Raw genomic sequence first — 21,750 nt, forward strand, 5'->3', positions numbered from 1 at the left:
GAGGTGCATGTTTCTATAAAATCCTCATTAATGTTTCATGTTTAATGCTTTGAAATTTTTTATATGTACATTATATTTAAAATCGTAGAAGGCCTTTAATTACACTACAGGAGATTCAGACAAATGAAATTTCTTAAAATTTTAATAGAGAAGGCAGCATGGATATAGGGAATTAATATATGACAGGGAACTGACAGTTCTTTTGAGACTTATTACTCAGTAACTACGAGAAATGGTGAGTTATAGATATTTTTTAGTATAAGCAAATAAAAAACATGTCTCAGCGACGGATTAGGTACACACAAAACACAGACACATATTCATGGAGAGGACAAAGTGACACCATGCAATTTTGTAATATTGTAAACACAAGAGCAGAACCGAGTTGTCATTAGTTTTGTTGTTTAACAAAGCTGAAAATCGGTAGCATTGCCCGAATGAGGTCATAAATCCAACGATTGACATGCAGAAAATAAGCACATTTTGTACAACAAAGGAATGTGGATAACTCCTAGCGATGATTTTATATCCAGATTAGCTAAATTAATTTATTCTTAGATTATATGGAAGATAACCTGTTGACGAAGTAAATTAATGCTGTAGATTGTCTACAGTTTTGTACTTTTCATTTATAAATGTGTATGATGTTGTACAGTATTTTGGTGGGACTGCTGTATTCTTTCATGTTAGGTGATTTCTGTCATTTCATTGTCATTCATAAATGTGTCACCCTCATTAGGCTATTATCAATGATTTAATGTCCTGTTCCCTGGAGTGTACCTGTTGTTTGAATATATAGACATTAAGGGGACATGCCCTTGAACGGGCTGCATTTTAAGCATTATCTTCACCCTCATAGTGCAACTGATCTATAAATGGTGATTGCTCAAAATTCTTATACACTATTATGATCATTAGTCAAAGTATTTCCCAAACAATTATTGAGATATTTATTATATTTTGGTATTGACAGCAATATTTATAATAGTATAATAATCTAACACTATTTCACTGCAGTACCACTTTCTTTGGAATCACTGACAGTACACCTTGTAAAAGGAGTCAGAGTACAGACAGCATTAACATAAGTGTTTTATGCCTCCAATTTCCTTCCCTGATGCTGATCTGTGACAAAGACTAGTAATTTATTTTACTACAACATAAATATTTAAAAATGTAGCTCAGATATCACCGATTTCATCATCATATTATAAATTGTTCAGGAAATAGTAGGCAATGGAGGTATAAGGGATCATTCTAAATATATGTACCAATTTATGTAAGTTTAACTTCAGTAATTTAGGAGAAAAGTGTACCTGAATGATGAAAATTCAAGTTTTCGGTAAATCGCAAAAGAAAATTTACAGAGATATTATGCTCGTTTAGAACACACCGGCTGCATACTCCAGTTTTCCTCCTGTTTCCTTATCTTCCATTCTCTATCTCCTTATTGTTTTCTTTACCTTTCACTCCTATGTAACAGCTTCTGTAGCTGTCTCTGCTTCGGTTAAACGCCGCCTATCAATAGCAGTTACAGCTGAAGCCCTATTCGTTCTTGTCTGGATGTTCAATTTCTTCATAACATTGATCCTTGAAATTGTACCATCATTGAATGTTGTTATGGCATCCATTACACCAATATACAGTACTGTCAGCCCAACAAATGCAGTTTTAGGTATTCACTCCCATATACAGCTTTTGAAGCTTTCATTTGCATTCTGAGAGATCCCATGCATACATGTACTAAGTAGATTTCTATTTGCCAGATCCCTATATACAGGTCTAATTGCCTCTATTACAGCAAGTGGTAAGGAATGCTTGTGGGTATATCGTATGCCTGTAGCATTGCTCAACCAGTACTTGCACGACGAATCTTCCTCTTTTGGACACAAACCATGCTGTGGGGTTTCATATATTCTGTGATACCATGTTGCCCAAACAGCTCGTCTCATGTTCTACAAATCTCCTACATTTCTCCTTATTGCTAGTCCATAATATTGAGTCAAGGAATCAGTTTCACTTTTTGTAAGACGACCTGGACCACCTATGTGTTTTCCGTCTGACTGTTTTTTCCGCTGAAGTCTTCACATAATTTTCTCAGCTCAGCTCCCATTCTTTTTTGTACATGCCTAATACATTCAGGCTGTTCTATCAGAATGTCCCCATATGGTCTGTCATTAACAACAGTAATGTGTCCTTTAGAGTCTCCATCCCCAAGGCAGCCTACATACTTCACACCACGACTAACTTCGGATCTTCTAAAAATGTTTAGAACTCCTTTCGTTTCCATGTTTCCACTTGGGCCATCAAACTCTTTACACAAATATGGATGCCCAAAAATTTACCTGAACAACCCTGTCAGTGCTTTCTTAGACATTCATAATATAGTATCTTACCAGTTTCAATAAATGTGGCAGATACAACCCAACTCAAAGAAATATGACCTCTCTTCTGCCAAGATCCATCAAAGGCTGCTACAGTATCTGCCATGTGATAGTATCACTGTGCATCTTACACGAGCTACAGGCAATCGCTAACCGACTCGAAAGACCCTTCCTTGCTGAAATGTCCTCAGAAACGTCAATACAATCTTCACAATTGTAGTACTTACATTTGACAGCACTCTTGAAAAGTCTTGACAGCATGTTTAGGTTCACAATAACATTTCCGTCGTTACTGCTGCTAGGTTAGTTATTATTATATCTAGAAAGCGAAAGTTAACGTCTAAGAAGCACTGCCTGTAGTCACAGTTTTCGTGGGCGACTTTTGAAGCAACTGATGTGTATTATTCGGTTGTGTTTGGAGCTGATTGCCGCGAAACTTTCGTCTGGGGCTAAATTTCTTTACTCTCGGCATTTGTAGCACAGGAAACACACACACACAGAAACAAAACAATACACAGTGACTACAAAACCACACGTGTATGAAATTCCGAAATCATATATTCTCAGATCTTTGTTTACATTCGAACCATAGCCTTCTAGACATGCCTGTACTTTGGTTCCGGGAGTCAGTGCCTTCTGTAATACACCTGTGTTAACAATCCGTAACTAACGACGGAAAAAACGGAAGGACAAAATAATGCATCACGTTTTCTGACGCACTTCGAACTGACAGATGGGCGTGGCCCCTGTGCAACATTACGGGCAACCTCAATTTTAGAACGAACGGAAAATGACAATGCCCATAAACTATGCATTTTTGAAATCAGCATCAAATGCTCTTTTCTATAGACCAAGATATTTTTTTTCAAATTTTTGGTCATTTTCAGAAGCATGTCCCCTTAATGCGTGTACACTGACAAGTGTGTTGTGGTGCGGTGCGGTGTCCAGCTCTGGAGGTTGAGGTCGCTATGTTTGTGTTCGCAGTGCAGCGGCCAGACCGGCTCGAGCACCCGCTGCTTCGCCACGTCCAGCCTGCCGCGGCGCTCAAACGAGTCGCAGTGCCCCATGCTGACGCCGCGCTCGCGGTCCAAGAAGAAGGCGGCGTCGTCGTCGCCGGGGGCCCGGGCCGGGGGCGGCGGAGGCGGAGGCGGCGTCGTGGGGCTGGGCGCCTTCCGGTCGCGGAGACGCAAGCCGCCCCCGGCGCTCCCGCTGCCGGTCACTCCCACGGGGGGCGGCGCCACAACCACCGCCGGATTGCTGCCGCCGCCGTCCGCCGGCTTCTCGTCGCAGTCGTCTCCGCCCCCGCGACAGACGCAGCAGCGCAGGCTGCGTTTCGCCCTCGCCAAAGAGAGAAAGGTAGGTTTCGTGTATGCGCTAGCTATAGATTGTCTCGGCTACGGATTAGGTCACACAAAGCACAGACACATATTCAAGGAGAGATCCAGGTGGCGACATACAGTCGAAAGAACGGAGTAAATATTTCACGGAGGAAGACGAAATATCTGACCAATTTTTTCGCCATTTCTTTATATTATCTTTTTTCCACTAAGACACATTTTAATTGGCTAATTGACCACTTTAGGATCACGCTACAATTTCAGTTTGTTCTCTTTGTACGGAGTTTAATCTGTTTCCAAATCTTCTTCATCACATCGCTATGCTGTTGCCTTTGTTATTCCGGCTATGATCTTCTGGCCTTTGTAGTCCTTCTTTCGACTTGAAACCCTTATAAACTTTGTATTTTGTTTTGAAACACGTCCCATTCTCCGACGTGTGCTTCCCGGGTATTACACCTTTGAAGGTCCTTCCGACTTCCTTTTGAGAGTGTAATGTCAAACGTTCTAAGTGCCAAACCTCAAATTTGTAAGGGGAATAAAAATACAATGTATCTCCTTTTGTATTTAACTTACATTTATCTAAAAAACCGGGAAGGTTTTCTGATACCCTGTAATACATTGAAGCAGGCAAATGCAGCTCCACTGTGAATCCTGTTCTCAAATACGGGAAAAGTTGGTTGTCTTTGTAAGCAGCTGGAAATTGCCCTGATTCCTGTCAAACGACTGACAGTTGCTGCAAATCGGTGTGTTGGAAGACCTCCCGAGAGTTGTGTACCTGTCACACCTGTACGATAGGCAACTCAAGTGCTATCCTCTCCTGTGTATCCTGTCTCCTCTGCAGAAAGTACAGGACCTGTCATTACCCGTCCATTTGACCGCGAGTGGCGCATCAGTGATAGATCTAGACGTCCTGTACAGGGGGGTCGGGGTGCTGTACCGATTCCCCTAGTCGACCAGTTTGAGGTGCTGTCTTTCTCTGAAATTGAAACTAACCCAGTGGGACTAACTTCGCCTTTTGTGGGGAAACCTGTTTTGTCCGGTGTCAGAAGGAGGCAAATGCAAAAGGGTAGGGTTCTATTAAGCGTCCGCAGTTCAAACATACGGCGAATGATGGTACCCCTTAAGGGGAATTGCAGCAAGGGTCAGGAAAGGACACCAGGCGCACTCAGTGTGTATGCCTGCGGGCCTCATTCAACATGCTGAAGAAGCTATTCCGGCAGCCATTGAGGCAACAGGATGCAACCAATTGCAGATTGTGTCGCACGTTGGAACAAATGTTGCCTTTCGTCTGGGCTCCGTTCTTGGGTCATTCCAGCTACTGGCAGAGGAGGTTGAGAAGACCAGTCTTGTGGGTGGAGTTTCAACGAAGCACACAATTTGCAGCATTTTTTCCAGAACTGATCGTGGCCCTTTGGTTGTGAGTCGAGTGTAAGGATTGGACCAGAGACTTCGAAAGTTCTGTGAAAAGCTAGGCTGCGACTCCGTGGACTTCCGCCATATGGATGAGAACTGTAGGGTTCCCCTAAATAAGTCTGGTGTGCACTATATATCAGAGCCTGCTGATTGTGTGTGAGGTGTACACAAGGTGTTTTTAGATAGAAGACTCTTCATGCAATCCAGATCACGATAGCTGTAGCAAACCCAGAAGTATCAGTATAAGATGAAAGAAATGCGTCCCATAGGCGAGAGTACTACAATCCTACTGGTTAACTCCCCATGCATTCGCAACAAAGTTCCAGAGTTTGAAACGCTCATGAAAAGTAGCGAAGCTTACATAATATTAGGTACAGAAAGCTGGTTGAAAACCGAAACTGATGACAGTGAGATTTTTGGGGAGGAATTTAAGTGTATTTCGAAAGGATAGGCAAATGGGAAATGGAGGTGGTGTATTTGTTGCAGCAGAAGAAAAACTCAAATCCGCCGCGATAGTAACTGCAGCTGCATGTGAGATTGTTTAGGCCAGACTCAGTATCAGGGGCGGGCATAAAATGATAACTGGATCCTTCTATCGCCTACCAGATTCATCTCCTGATGTAACCGAAAACTACAGAGAAAACCTCGTTTTACTTGTACATGAGTTCCCCAGTCATACTGTAATCATCGGTGGAGACTTCAATACTCCTAGAATTAATTTGGAAAATTAGTTTTGTTAGTAGTGGGTGTGATAAGACAGCCAATGAAACTTTACTAAATGCCTTGTCAGATAACGACCTACAACAGATAATTAAGAAACCTAATCTTTTCGGAAATATATTGGATCTCCCCATGAACCATAGACCTTGCCTCAGCGACACAAATAGCCGTACCGTAGGTGCAACCACAACGGAGGGGTATCTGTTGAGAGGCCAGACAAACGTATGGGTCCTGAATAGGGGCAGCAGCCTTTTCAGTAGTTACAGGGGCAAGAGCCTGGATGATTGACTGATCTGGCCTTGTAACATTAACCAAAACGTCCTTGCTGTGCTGGTACTGCGAACGGCTGAAAGCAAGGGGAAACTACGGCTGTAATTTTTCCTGAGGGCATGCAGCTTTACTGTATAGATCAATGATGATGGCGTCCTCTTGGGTAAAACATTCCGGAGGTAAAATAGTCCCCCATTCGGATCTCCGGGCGGGGACTACTCAGGAGGACATTGTTATCAGGAGAAAGAAAACTGGCGTCCTACCGATCGGAGCGTGGAATGTCAGATCCCTTAATCGGGCAGGTAAGTTAGAAAACTTAAAAAGGGAAATGAATAGGTTAAAGTTAGATATGGTAGGAATTAGCTAAGTTCGGTGGCAGGAAGAACAAGACTCTTGGTCAGGTGAATACAGGGTTATAAATACAAAATCAAATAGGGGTATGCAGGAGTACGTTTAATAATGAATAAAAAACGGAGTTCGTGTAAGCTACTACAAACAACATAGTGAACGCATTATTGTGGCCAAGATAGACACGAAGCCCACGCCTACAACAGTAGTACAAGTCTATATGCCAGATGACGAAGAAATTGAAGAAATGTATGATGAGATAAAAGAAATTATTCAGATAGTGAAGAGAGACGAAAATTTAATAGTCATGGGTGACTGGCATTCGATAGTAGCAAAAGGAAGAGAAGGAAACGTAGTAGGTGAATATGGATTGGGGGTAAGAAATGAAAGAGGAAGCCGCGTGGTAGAATTTTGCACAGAGCACAACTTAATCATAGCTAACACTTGGTTCAAGAATCATAGAAGTTGTATACATGGAAGAAGCCTGGAGTTACTTACAGGTTTCAGATAGATTATATAATGGTAAGACAGAGATATAGGAACCAGGTTTTAAATTATAACACATTTCCAGGGGCACATGTGGACTCTGACCACAATCTATTGGTTATGAACTCAAGATTAAAACTGAAAAATACTGCAAAAAGGTGGGAATTTAAGAAGATGGGACCTGGATAAACTGAAAGAACCAGAGGTTGTAGTGAGTTTCAGGAAGAGCATAAAGGAACAATTGACAGGAATGGGGGAATGAAATACAATAGAAAAAGAGTGGGTAGCTTCGAGGGATGAAGTGGTGAAGGCAGCAGAGGATCAAGTAGGTAAAAAGACGAGGGCTAGTAGAAATCCTTGGGTGACAGAAGTAATACTGAATTTAATTGATGAAAGGAGAAAATATAAAAATGCAGTAAGTGAAGCAGGCAAAAACGAATACAAACGTCTCAAAAATGAGATCGATAGGAAGTGCAAAATGGCTAAGCAGGCATGGCTAGAGGACCAATGTATGGATGTAGAGCCTTATCTCACTAGGCGTAAGATAGATACTGCCTACAGGGAAATTAAAGAAACCTTTGGAGAAAAGTGAACCACTTGTACGAATATCAAGAGCTCAGATGGAAACCCAGTTCTAAGCAAAGAAGGGAAAGCATAAAGGTGGAAGGAGTATATAGAGGAACTATAAAAGGGCGATGGTCTTGAGGACAATATTATGGAAATGGAAGAGGATGTAGATGGAGATGAAATGGGAGATATGTTACTGCGTGAAGAATTTGATAGAGCACTGAAAGACGTAAGCCGAAACAAGGCCCCGGGAGTAGATATCATTCCATTAGAACTACGGATAGCCTTGGGAGAGCCAGTCCCGACAAAACTCTACCATCTGGTGAGCAAGATGTATGAGACAGGCGAAATACCCTCAGACTTCAAGAAGAATATAATAATTCCAAACCCAAAGAAAGCATGCGTTGACAGATGTGAAAATTACCTAACAGTTTAATAAGTCACAGCTACAAAATACTAACGCGAATTCTGTACAGACGAATAGAAAAACTGGTAGAAGCCGACCTCGGGGAAGATCAGTTTGGATTCCGTAGAAATATGGGAACACGTGAGGCAATACTGGCCCTACGACTTATATTAGAAGCTAGATTAAGAAAAGGCAAACCCACGTTTCTAGCATTTGTAGACTTGGTGAACGCTTTTGACAATGTTGACTGGAATAATTTCTTTCAAATTCTCAAGGTGGCAGGGGTAAAATACAGGGAGCGAAAGGCTATTTACAATTTGTACAGAAACCAGAAGGCAGTTATAAGAGTCGAGGGACATGAAAGGGAATCAGTGGTTGGGAAGGGAGTGAGACAGGGTTGTAGCCTCTCCCCGATGTTATTCAATCTGTATATTTAACAAGCAGTAAAGGAAACAAAAGAAAAGTTCGGAGTAGGTATTAAAATCCATGGAGAAGAAATAAAACTTTAAGGTTCGCCGATGACATTGTAATTCTGTCAGAGACAGCAAAGGACTTGGAAGAGCAGTTGAACGGAATGGACAGTGTCTTGAAGGGAGGATATAAGATGAACATCAACAAAAGCAAAACGAGGACAATGGAATGACATCGAATGAAATCGGGTGATGCTGAGGGAAGTAGTTTAGGAAATGGACACTTAAAGTAGTAAAGGAGTTTTGCTATTTGGGGAGCAAAGTAACTGATGATGGTCGAAGTAGAGAGGATATAAAATATAGACTGGCAATGGAAAGGAAAGCGCTTCTGAAGAAGAGAAATTTGTTAACATCGAGTATACATTTAAATGTCAGGAAGTCGTTTCTGAAAGTATTTGTTTGGAGTGTAGCCATGTATGGAAGTGAAACATGGGCGATAAATAGTTTGGACAAGAAGAGAATAGAAGCCTTTGAAATGTGGTGCTACAGAAAAATGCTGAAGATTAGATGGGTAGATGGGTAGATGACGTAACTAATGAGGAAGTATTGAATAGGTTTGGGGAGAAGAGGAGTTTGTGGCACTACTTGACAAGAAGAAGGGATCGGTTGGTAGGACATGTTCTGAGGCATCAAAAGATCACCAATTTAGTATTTGAGGGCAGCGCGGAGGGTAAAAATCATAGAGGGAGACCAAGAGATGAATACACTAAACATATTCAGAAGGGTGTAGGCTGCAGTACGTATTGGGAGATGAAGAAGCTTCCACAGGATAGAGTGGCATGGAGAGCTGCATGAAACCAGTCTCAGGGCTGCAGGCCACAACAACAACAACAACAACATCATTGGATCTAATGGCAAAAAATTGATTTGATTTCTTTGAGGATGCCCACATCGAAACTGGTTTCAGTGACTATGACGTGGTTGTTGCAACGATGATTACCAAAAAGCAAAGGATGACTGAAACACGTAGAGAGATATGTATATTCAGTGCACTAGATTTAATTAGTTATGTCACCTCTCAGAGAGGGACTTGAAACTTACAGCATAAGTCAGGAGAGTGCAAAGGAACTCTGGCTCAAGTTTAAACGAATGGTTGACCACGCACTGAATAGGTATGTGCTCAGTAGAACAGTCTATATTTGGAGGGAACCTCCATGGTATACGGTCACTGTACAGAAACTTCCAAAGAAACAGCGATTACTGCATAACAGGTGTAAAACAAAGCGTAGGGCTATAGGTAGAGAGACGCTGAATGAAACACATTTGGCTGTCAAGAGAGAAATGCGTGGTGCCTTCAATGACTGTCGTAGGAGAATATTGTCATACGACATTTCACAAAATGAAAAGAAATTCTGGTCGTATGTAAAGGCTGTAAGTGGTACCAAAATTAGTGTCCAGTCCCTAGCGAATGAGACACGAACTGAAATTCAGGAAAGCAAAGCAAAAGCTGAAATACTTAACCTCGTTTACAAATATTCCTTTACAAAGGAAAACCCAGATGACTGCCCAGTTTAATCTTCGTATCACTGAAAAGACGAATGAGATAAATATTAGTGTCAGTGGTGTTGAGAAATAGCTGAATTCGTTAACAATGAACAAAGTTCCAGACCCCAATGGAACACCTGACAAATTCTATCCTGAACCTTCTGCTGAGTTAAGGCTCTCTTCTCACTGTAATCTATCGTAGATCCCTCGAGCAAAGAACTGAGCGCACTTCTTGGGAAAAGGCACAGGTCACATCCGTCTACAAAATGGAGTTTACAAGTGTTCCACAAAACTACCGTCCAATATCCTTGAAATAGATTTGTTGTACAATCTTAGAACCCATATGAGAGCAAACATAATGACGTATCTTAAACAGAATGACCTTATCAATGCCGCCAGATTGTTCGAAAACATTGTAACCTCCCCACCGCAATTTTTTTTTAAAGAAAAAATTGACAATACTTAATAGAAATGGGAGCCAAGTGTAACCTCCCCACAAAAATTTTAAAAGTAAATAACGATACTAATTAGAAATGCTGATGGACATGGCTCTATGCGTAACCTGCCCACAATCAAATGTACTGACAATGGCAACAAATGTGAAATTCGCAATCTGACTCAATTATAAATCCTTCAAAAAATTAAAGTCCATTCAGTGACAAGAAAATTCAATTAAACCGAAATATCGGTCTTTGGCCCTGTGTAAAAACAATCAGAATTAAAGTCTTACCTCAGAATAAATGGATGTCACATATCTGCTCTTGTTGTTGCGCACCACTTGGAGGAACTACATTGCAAATAATAATATTCTCCTTTTTTTTGTAATTCTAGTGAAATTTTTCTTCAAAAAGAAGTGGAATGAAATGGGAAGTGCAACGAGATCTTTAGTTCAAAAAAATTAAACTTTTGAGAAAATGCTTTTGAAATAAAAAATTATTATTGGGAGACTTGTTGGAGAATAATTACAATAAATAAAATTTTTCATTATCTAATGATTATATTAATTAACAGTATACCTTATTCCTCATCTTGACCATTGTTGCCGACCGCCTACATCACACAACCACACTGGGCTGCTACTACTGACCGACCGCTCTGCATGACGACTACAGACTGAGTACTGCTCTCAACTAGACAGAGCTACAGACTCGCAACGACTGAACTGACAGACTCGCAACGACAGACTACTACTGACTGAGAACCGCTCGCAACACTCGCGCGGTCAAGCGCATACTCTCTGGTCACAGATGCTACAATGCCTCGCCATCGCTGCTGCGTTACATACGTGTTTCATAACCCTCCACTCGGGGGGCAAAAATTTGGCAGCGATGGTGAGTCATTTGGACTTGCCAAGCGCGGCAAAATTTTTCTTTAATTAACAAAATCCTACAACTTACAGAATATTTAAATGTTGTGCACACGCGCTAAGTACAAAATATATCAGACAAGGACAAAATGTGAATACTAAACATAGTAGCAAATCAGAAAAAAGTATATACAAACTTTTTGACAGATAAAGTGCACAGGCACTGAAAAAATTCTTTAGCATATGCAGAACAAATAAACAGACTGGCAAGAATAATTAGATGTAGTACATAAAGTAAATGTTGTGCACACGCACTAAGTACAAAATATATCAGACAAAGACAAAATGTGAGTACAAAACATAGTAGCAAATCAGAAAAGTATATACAAATTATTTGACAGATAACAAAGTGCACAGGCACTGAAAAAATTCTTTAGCATATTCAGAACAAATAAACAGACTGGCAAAAAATATTATGTTGACAAGTGTACATGCACTGAAAAATGTCTTTAGCATTTTCACAACAAATAAACATAATGGCAAAAAAAAAAATTCATGTCCAAAGTGCACATGCACTGAAAAATGTCTTTAGTATTTTCACAACAAATAAACATAATGGCAAACATCATGTCGACCAGTGACATAAGTGTACTCACACTGGAGTTTAGCGAATCGAAAAATGTATAACCTATGAACATAAATGATGTTACCAAAAAAAAATTTTTTTTTTTTTTTTATGTGACAAGAATCAGGATAGGAAAGGGAAGGATTGCATCATGGTTGTAGCACTTTAGATTGCACACAGCTGCTCTGAAAGTCCATATCTTTCCACAGTAGTACAACACCAAGTGACACAACTTGAAGTTCTTTTCCCATCAGAATTTATCAGTGTAGCCAAGACACTGAACTGTCGTAGTAATGTTCCATGTTTTCATTTTGGCAGTACATTAGGTACACCAAACAGTGGGACCATAATAATGTCTTCATCGCTCATGGTGGTGGACAGCATGTCGTGTCAACACCACACTCTTACAAGGCACACCAACGTAGAATTAGTGCAAAACCAAATATAGTGCTCCATGATCACTGGGATAAACAGGACAAATGGACATTGCAGTAATTCAGGGTAGTCAGCTTATGAGGTGAAGGACATCAAGTCACATAATATTGACAATTACAGTCTTCATTGATAGTTCGTGGCATTCATAGCCCAGTTATTGAACATTTCTGTACCAAGTATGTAGTATTACAGAAAAATGTTCATTAATTGTTTTACATAGAATCAGTAGCCTTCTTTTCCTGGTTACAAAATATTATGAAATAATCGCATTCTTTTCAGTTACAGAGTATAATCAAGAATCATTAACCTTCTCCTAATTACAGTTAATTAATCATTTGTCTTTAATTAATCATTTGTCTAATTACAGTTAATTAATCATTTGTATAATTACAGTTAATTAATCATTTGTCGTTAATTAATCATTTGTCTAATTACAGTTAATTAATCATTTGTATAATTACAGTTAATTAATCATTTGTCGTTAATTAATCATTTGTCTAATTACAGTTAATTAATTAATCATTTGTCATTTCAATATACTAAGAATTATTAGCCTTAATTAATTACAAAGCATTATTAAACAGTACCATAGTTAATTAATTATGTGTCATTCCAATCTATTAAGAATCATTAGTCTTTTCCTAATTACAAAGCATTATGAAACAGTCACATTTATTTCCAATTACAAAGTATGAACATTGAAAACAAGAGTTAATTAATGGCATAATTAATAACAATTTCGTTGATTGACATTAATTATTGGCACTCAGTGGCCAGCAAGTATTGAATAGAATAAAACATAGTTCATCATTCAGTATTATTCAGATCATTACAAAGTCATTATTAAAAATCAGTTAATTACAGTCAAATCATTAGTAATCACAGGCATTACAATAAACAGTGGCAGTTATTAGCTAGTGACAAAGCATTATTTTGAATATAGTCTCATTAAGAGGTCATTACTCGAGTGACGTGCTATTCAGAGTTGATCAGTATTATTCAGAATTATCATAAACTAGTGACATTATGTGGGACTAGTAATACATTTTTTGGTAGCAATGCATTGCGTTGGGATCGATAATTAATTGCTGAGGCATAATACTTTTTGCTTTTGACCTATTGCTGCAAATGAGGATAGGTAACGTCATTCGTCATGAGTCAGCTGTAGCAAGATTATGTAACAAGGCAGTACATGTGATCACATTTATAAATGATAAACACAAATGGGTAAAAAATATAAAAATGCAAGTACTAGAACAGGTATAATAAGTAACAGGTTTAGTAAGTGTCATGAAAAACTTCTCCTGGAAAAAATACAAAAACGGATTATTGACCTGAAAGAAGAAACGCACACTATGCTGAAAAGTAGTGAACTTCGAATTAACAAGTAGTGAAATGTGTATAAAATGTGTTCCATAGCTGTCCTTTCCAAAACTTTCCGTCATCCTACTATGCAATGTAACACCTGCTGTCAAAGCAAACCGCAACAAATACTTAAATAACTACGTGGCATAAAGAAAAAAAAACTTCATTATCCATATCATCATAACTTCACCATTATCATCACCTGTAGAGAAAAACTTCATTATTCATAATACCATTTCCTTCATCATTATTCATCAGTATTCACTATCATCTGCAAAAAATCACTTCATTACTCATTACCTAACTATTCCTTATCTCTAGCATATTTCATCACTAAAACTAAGATGTGTAGTTCAGTCTGACAGCCTGCATCAATCACCTTGTAATCTGAAAGAAAAATTAGTTAAGACTGCTATTCTGTGATGAGTATAGTATATTCTTGTTAATGTTTGTTAATCCTGATCCATTTACTCTTCCTCATAAAGTTATTGCATCTCCTTTCGTTTATTCCGTAGGTGAAATTCCCATTTATGTTAAATTTATTTCTTAGAATCATCATTCCTTTCTGAAATTGATGAACAAAGATTAATGTCTTGCATTTAAATCCTATACCCACTAAATAATGACTGGTTTATGGTGACACAATTAACCATACAGCATAACATGACAGAAAACGTAATATGTCCAAGACATTGACAGTGTTCGGATGCGAAAAATGTACACAGAATAATACAATGCAGTAGCAAAAAAATGTGAAACAGTCACGATGTTGAGATCTCATAAGGCAAAAAAAAAAAAATGTCAAAGTCGACTGGTGTGTGTTATATCTTAACTATTTCATAGTGCATACAAACAAAACTGGAGTACAGTCATATACACAAAAAAATGGAAAATGTGCACGGTCTGATGTGTAACGACAAGAAAAGCGACCTGCTAACCTTACCTTGCCGGGCACTTGCCAAGAAAAAAAAATACGATAATCATCATTAAGTAGTCACATAAATATAATTGCAGAAATAGTCGTAAATGTGTATATTCATCTGGAAAAATATGCACGGTCTGATGTGTAACGACAAGAAGAGCGACCTGCTAACCTTACCTTGCCGGGCACTTGCCAAGAAAAAAAAATACGATAATCATCAATAATTAGTCAGGTGAATTAATTGCATTAGTAAATGGCATCATAGTGTGTTGAATCATACAGTGGTTTCACTCAATAAACGGTTTAATGTTTGAGATATGGTGATTGCCTTTCGATTTTCTGGTTCTCAAAGTTTCGACGTGTACAACATTGGGGTGAGGGATGCTGCGAATCCGATACGGACCTGCGTATAGAAGTTCAAATTTACTGCACTTACCTTTTAATTTGCTGGATAAATAGTGTGTACGTACTAATATCTTCCGTCCAACGTGAAAGTCGCGGCGTGTACAAACCTGTTTTTGCTGTCTTCTCCGGCGCTCTGCGGCACGTTTGATGTTGTTCAGCGCAATGTCAATTATTTCGTGGTGTCGTAGGCGACGATTTTTGGGGAATTCTATTAATTCTTTAATTTTGTTCGGTGGTTCAACGTTTTTCAGTATAACAGTCGGAGATAGCATAGTGGATTCATTTGGAATGGAATTAATTACATCTTGGAATGAGAGTATGTGTGTATCCCAATCAATATGTCTTTTGTGGCAGTATATTCTGCACAGCTTACCAATTTCCTTCATTAATCTTTCACAAGGGTTCGAAGAAGCGTGGTACTTGGATATATAGATCGGAGAAATGTTTCTAGCTCGTAACATGCGTGTCCATACACTACTACGAAATTGAGATCCATTATCAGAAATTACTTTCATTACATGCCCTACATGAAATAGAAAATGTTTTACAAATGCTTTCGAAACAGTTTTAGCAGTAGCCTTGCGTAACGGAGTGAAAGTAACAAATTTTGAAGTGAGCTCAACAGCGACAAAAATGTAGCAAAATCCTCTGTTAGTTCTCGGAATCGGACCAAAAATATCTACTGCGGCCATGTGTCTTAATTTCACAGGTATAATGGGATATAAAGGAGGAATATGTGAAGTGGTGTCTGATTTAGCTTTCTGGCAAATTTTACAAGACGCTAAAACTCGTCGTATACGTTTTTCCATGTTGGTAAAATAACAGTTCTGTCTCAGTATAAGAAAACATTTTCGTGCTCCGTAATGTGCGTAACTTAAATGAGTGTACCAAATTAGTTTGTTAACCAGTTCGTCAGGAATGCATAATAACCAAATGTTGCTGTCAGGATGAGAGCGGCGAAACAGAATGTCATTGCGTACAGTGTAGTGGTTCCTAATCGTAACATTTTTCCTATCTTGCCAAAGGTGTTTAATTTTTTTCCACACATTGTCCTTATTTTGTTCTTGTGCTATGTCCTGTAATGACGATGAAATAAAATTTTCAAATGCAACCTGCTGAATGTACATGACACTGAAATTTGTTTTACAGAAGTTGGTTGCTACGTCTTGCTGATTGTTACTGAGAGAACGCGATAGTGCGTCTGCTATAACATTTTGCGTACCGGGAATGTGAACTATTGTAAAATTAAATTCCTGTAAATATAGTTTCCATCTGCTTAACCTGTCGTGAGTGAATTTAGCTGAAAGTAAAAATTGTATCGCTCTATGGTCTGTGTAGACGGTGGTATGTCTGCCGTAAAGAAAGTGCCTAAATCTCGTGAAAGCCCATACAACACATAATGTTTCAAGTTCTGTGACGGAATAATTTCGTTCAGCAGGTGACAAAATGCGACTTGCAAATGCGATGTTTTTAATTACTGTAGAACCATCTTCTTCTATTTCCTGAAAAATATGTACACCTAAAGCGGTGTTAGAGCTGTCAGTGGCAATGGAAAAATTTCTGGTGAGATCTGGGTGCGATAAAAGTAGAGCATTCAATAAAGCATGTTTCAAATAACATTCTCGTGAACAAAATTCTGCGTGTCAAAAGTAATGTTTGCGTTACTGTAGTATGCAATCTGTGCTGTATCTGGTTAAATTCTATCGTACGTGTTATTATTTACGGGAGAATGTTGTGGCATATCCACTGTATGAACTGTTCTGTTATTTCATACTGACGTGTTACGCTATGGATGACACCTATTGTCTGGATCATTCATGATAATGTGTTGTTGCTAATGTTCTTGCTGCTGAAAAGATCGACTGTTATTAAATGTACGCTGAAAATTGTGCTCATCATTTTTACGTCTGTCATGATAGTAATTTCTATACGGCGCATAGCGATGCGAGTTGAAATAGTGTGTTGTCTGTACGTAGTTATTTCCTTGCTGACGTACGTTACTATTTGTTGGACCAGGGACTATGCGTGCACGCGGCGAAACATTAAAGTTTGGTTGACCTTGTAGACTGCATTGTTGGTTACGTATGCTAAGCGGTTGACTTTCATGCTATTGTGGTGAAAAACATCTATTGTTACAAAAATATGGTTCCGACTGCTCAAAATTTTATACATACTGATGATTACGATTTTATCTGTAATTAAAATTACGGCGGTAGTTGTCATTACGGGAGTGCCTGCTGAAAATTGTCACATTCGGTAAAAGATTTGTCATATCGGGTTTTCAGTACAATATTTCTTAATTCTATATAGAGCAATAGTTAAAAAGCAGTTTTGATAGATATAAAGGATAGTAGAAGAGAAGGCAGCAGTGCAGAAAACTAAAGATGAAACAGCACTACTACAGCTCGGGGCCCTATGCTCGCTACGGCACATATTCATTAAAGCGTAATGAATCCCCTGAGGTCATTTACGCACTGCAAATAAATTTTAGCTTTTGCGTTGCAAGCAATAGCGGTAAAATTCCAAAGGTAAATCGCTGTATTCTTGCTAATTCCAGTTTCTGCATAATACGTAATGCTGATGAAAATACAATAGCAAATTGTTGCATCAGGTTCAAAGCTAGTTTCTGCATTACAGGTAATAGCGGTGAAAGCACAAAAACAAATTGTCGTATACAGCTCAAAGCGTGTACCTGTGTTCTGTCATTATTAAATTCTTTACACTTTCTGGCGGATAAAAATTGCTCGTAATCTACGTTCTCGTCATTGAATTTGAAAACACGTTCAGGTTTGTGTGTGAATCTGTTCGTCTGTGTCATTCCGGATTTCCAGTTGCATAGCTTTTCAGATTTTAAGTCGCGTGGCTTTTCGGATTTTAATTCTCGTAGTCTCTGTAAATTGCTCACATTATACGCGCTGCGTAAGTCTGACAAATGTTCGCAAAGTGGCGGGTTCTGTGACGTGTTGGTGACTGAAATAATCTCGTCTTTATGTGATTCTGTTGTGTCTACAAGTGTGCTACTTAATTCTTGTGCAACAGTGCCAACTTCTTCATTACTGTTATTAGCACAAGTCTTAGTATCTACACGTAAATGTACTTTATTGTCCCGACATTGCACGGTAACAGCTGTAATCTGCTCACTAACTTGTTTGTTCTGTTCTTTAAGATCGTCTTGTTTTTCGTTTGTGAGTTCGAAACTTTTATCAATTGTTTCGCTAAGCTGTTTGTAATGGTTGTCGAAACTTTCACTCTGTTGTCCGATCCGTTCAATAAGTTTGTCTAGTTTCTTGTTCTGTTCACTAAATAGTTGTTTGAAATTTGCAGTAAGGTCGTTCTTAAACTGTAGCATTATTGCCATAAATTGATTCACATCACAAGTAGCAGTTGCATTCTCAGTGCTCTGTGATGGAGTACATGCAATTGTCACGTTCTGTGTGACCATTTGGTCATTCCGTAACTTACAAAAAGGATTATCAGTCGGACCTACACTGTCACTCACTATTTCGGAATTAAATAAATCCGTCGTACTTTGTGTATCCTGTTCATTTTCATTAGACAAATTTGTCTGTACATTACTTGGATTTTCTGAATCGGGTGTGTTAAGCTCGGCAGCGCTCATTACTATAGACCGCTCTGCGTCATCAATTGTCGTCAAGTTAATAGACGAGACAATTGAGTTCGTTTGTTCATCATTAAGGTGAAAGTCATCATTAGTGGTTGGAATGCCCTGATTGTTAGTGGACGCAAGATTGTCATCATTACACTGCGTGTCACATGTCCTATCGATAAAGTTGTTTGAGCCGGTAATTTCGTTCGTAATACCTCGCGATACACTATTCACAGTCTTTCGCGGCATTTTTACAAAAGTCAAAATTTTTCACAAAATAAATCACCACAATGCAAAAGCAACACACAAATACAACAGAGCAACAAATTGCCGTTGACCTGTAGAAAGAAAGTCACAATATTATTAAAAGCGTTGCGCTAAATCCTAATTATATCTAAGCAAATAAGAGCAGATATCTGACTGTCGCTCAAAAGACTCTCAACGAAATACGATCCTGGACTGGGTGTCGCCAAGTGTAACCTCCCCACCGCAATTTTTTTTTAAAGAAAAAATTGTCAATACTTAATAGAAATGGGAGCCAAGTGTAACCTCCCCACAAAAATTTTAAAAGTAAATAACGATACTAATTAGAAATGCTGATGGACATGGCTCTATGCGTAACCTGCCCACAATCAAATGTACTGACAATGGCAACAAATGTGAAATTCGCAATCTGACTCAATTATAAATCCTTCAAAAAATTAAAGTCCATTCAGTGACAAGAAAATTCAATTAAACCGAAATATCGGTCTTTGGCCCTGTGTAAAAACAATCAGAATTAAAGTCTTACCTCAGAATAAATGGATGTCACATATCTGCTCTTGTTGTTGCGCACCACTTGGAGGAACTACATTGCAAATAATAATATTCTCCTTTTTTTTGTAATTCTAGTGAAATTTTTCTTCAAAAAGAAGTGGAATGAAATGGGAAGTGCAACGAGATCTTTAGTTCAAAAAAATTAAACTTTTGAGAAAATGCTTTTGAAATAAAAAATTATTATTGGGAGACTTGTTGGAGAATAATTACAATAAATAAAATTTTTCATTATCTAATGATTATATTAATTAACAGTATACCTTATTCCTCATCTTGACCATTGTTGCCGACCGCCTACATCACACAACCACACTGGGCTGCTACTACTGACCGACCGCTCTGCATGACGACTACAGACTGAGTACTGCTCTCAACTAGACAGAGCTACAGACTCGCAACGACTGAACTGACAGACTCGCAACGACAGACTACTACTGACTGAGAACCGCTCGCAACACTCGCGCGGTCAAGCGCATACTCTCTGGTCACAGATGCTACAATGCCTCGTCATCGCTGCTGCGTTACATACGTGTTTCAACATCGATCATGTGAAACCTAGCTCGCACTTTTCTCACATGTCGTACTGAAAGCTTTGGATCAAGGCAACCAGGCAGATGCAATGTTTCTTGATTTCCGAAAATCATTTCACTCAGCACCGCACCTACGCTTATTGTCAAAAATGCGCTTATGTGGGGTATCAAGAGAGATTTGGACTGGATTGGGGACTTTTTGGTAGGAAGGGCACAGCATATTATCTTGGACGGAGGGTCATCGTCAGATCTAGAAACAACCTCGTATGTGGCCAAGGGAAGTGATGTGGCTTAGGACCCTTGCTGTTCTTGTTGTGTATTAATGACCTTGCAGACAATATTAATAGGAAAATCAGGGTTTTTGCAAATTATGCAGTTGTCTGTGATGAAATACTATCTGAGAGAAGCTGCATAAATATTAAATAAAATCTTCATAAAATTTTTATATAGTCCGCAGATTGGCAACTTGCTCTAAATGTTTAGAAATGTAAAACGAAAAACGTAGTATCGTATGAATATAACATAAATGTGTGACTGTTGGCCTACTCATATAAATACCTATGTGAAACACGTTGTATGTATATGAAATGCAACGATCACATAGGTTCAACCGTGGGCAAAGCAGGTGGCAGACTTATTGGTAGGTTTATTGGTAGAATACTGGGGAAGTGCAGCCATCAAAAGAGACTGCTTAAAAATCACTTGTGCCACCTGTCCTAGAATATTGCTCAAGTGTGTGAGACCCATACCAGATGGGACTAAAATGGGATATTGAACGTATACGGGGAAGGGCAGCACAAATAGTCACAGGTATGTCTAATCCATTGGAGAGTGTCACAGACATACTGAAGGAATTGAAATGGCAGGCACTTGAAGACAGATGTACACTGTCACGAGAAAGTCTATTAGAGTTTCAAGAACCGGCTTTAAATGTTACTCTAGGGATATACTACAACCCCCTACATATTGCTCACACAGGGATCGTAAGGATAAGATCAGAATAATTACTGCACGCATAGAGGCACTCAAATAGTCTTTCTTCCCATGCTCCACGTGTGAATGTTAAAGGAAGAAACCTTAATAACTGCTACAATGGGACGTACCCTCTGCCACCTCACGGTGGTTTGCAGAGTATGGGTGTATATGTAGATACCTCACAACTATGTCCCACGCCCCACCTTTGCGAGAAATAACGAGACAAACTAGGAAACAATTTGTGAATAACGTTCTGGGTTCCACACCAAGAAACAGACTGGTTCCAAGTGCGAAGAACGAAGTTTTGTTGAATGTGCCTTTAATACGGAGACACTACTGTTTATTTGTAACAATATAATACAGAAATACAGCAGTAATGTTTGAATTATTAATCATTAAAAATCATTTTTATGACTATGACACTTGCAAGAGACTAACGAATTTAAGTTCAAGGAAAAAGACACCCACTATCGAACTCCATTTCTTACATAATACCTTTAATGGGATCAGCTGTTGTAAAGTTTAGTGGTAAAGTACCTTTGCTCTTGAGGAAGAAATGGCAGCTTCGTCAACAGGTCTTTTTACTTTGCAACCGATGAACATGGGTGGACTTTCAGATGAAATACTGCAAGGCATAAATCAGCCACGGCCTTAATTCCTTGGAATGCACTTATGTTTTTCCGTTCTTATGATGCAGACTGAGAACTTTTAAGAGATATTTGAGGTGGATGAGTAAGCGAAACTTTGATCGTACTGCGTCAGGAGATCTTACACGCCTGGACAGACAAGAGCAGCTTATTTAAAATCAAAAAATCAGTAGTGTACTAAGAAATTACAGGTAATAATTTCATACCTTTGGCAAACTCATTGATCATGTG

General features: G+C 38.9%; 1 protein-coding gene across 1 annotated transcript in view; it reads left to right on the plus strand.

Annotated features, from left to right (window-relative positions):
- Positions 1–3,449: 3,449 nt before the first annotated feature.
- The window catches only part of LOC124789063 (beta-1 adrenergic receptor-like), a 44,199-nt gene continuing 25,898 nt past the window's right edge, over positions 3,450–21,750 (plus strand). The window contains exons 1-2 of the mRNA XM_047256355.1: positions 3,450–3,496; positions 3,569–3,740. Coding sequence (XP_047112311.1) covers positions 3,450–3,496; positions 3,569–3,740 — 219 coding nt within the window. The remainder of the gene's footprint in view (positions 3,497–3,568; positions 3,741–21,750) is intronic.

The sequence above is a fragment of the Schistocerca piceifrons genome, chromosome 3, assembly GCF_021461385.2.
Source record: "Schistocerca piceifrons isolate TAMUIC-IGC-003096 chromosome 3, iqSchPice1.1, whole genome shotgun sequence".
NCBI classification, from domain to species: domain Eukaryota; kingdom Metazoa; phylum Arthropoda; class Insecta; order Orthoptera; family Acrididae; genus Schistocerca; species Schistocerca piceifrons.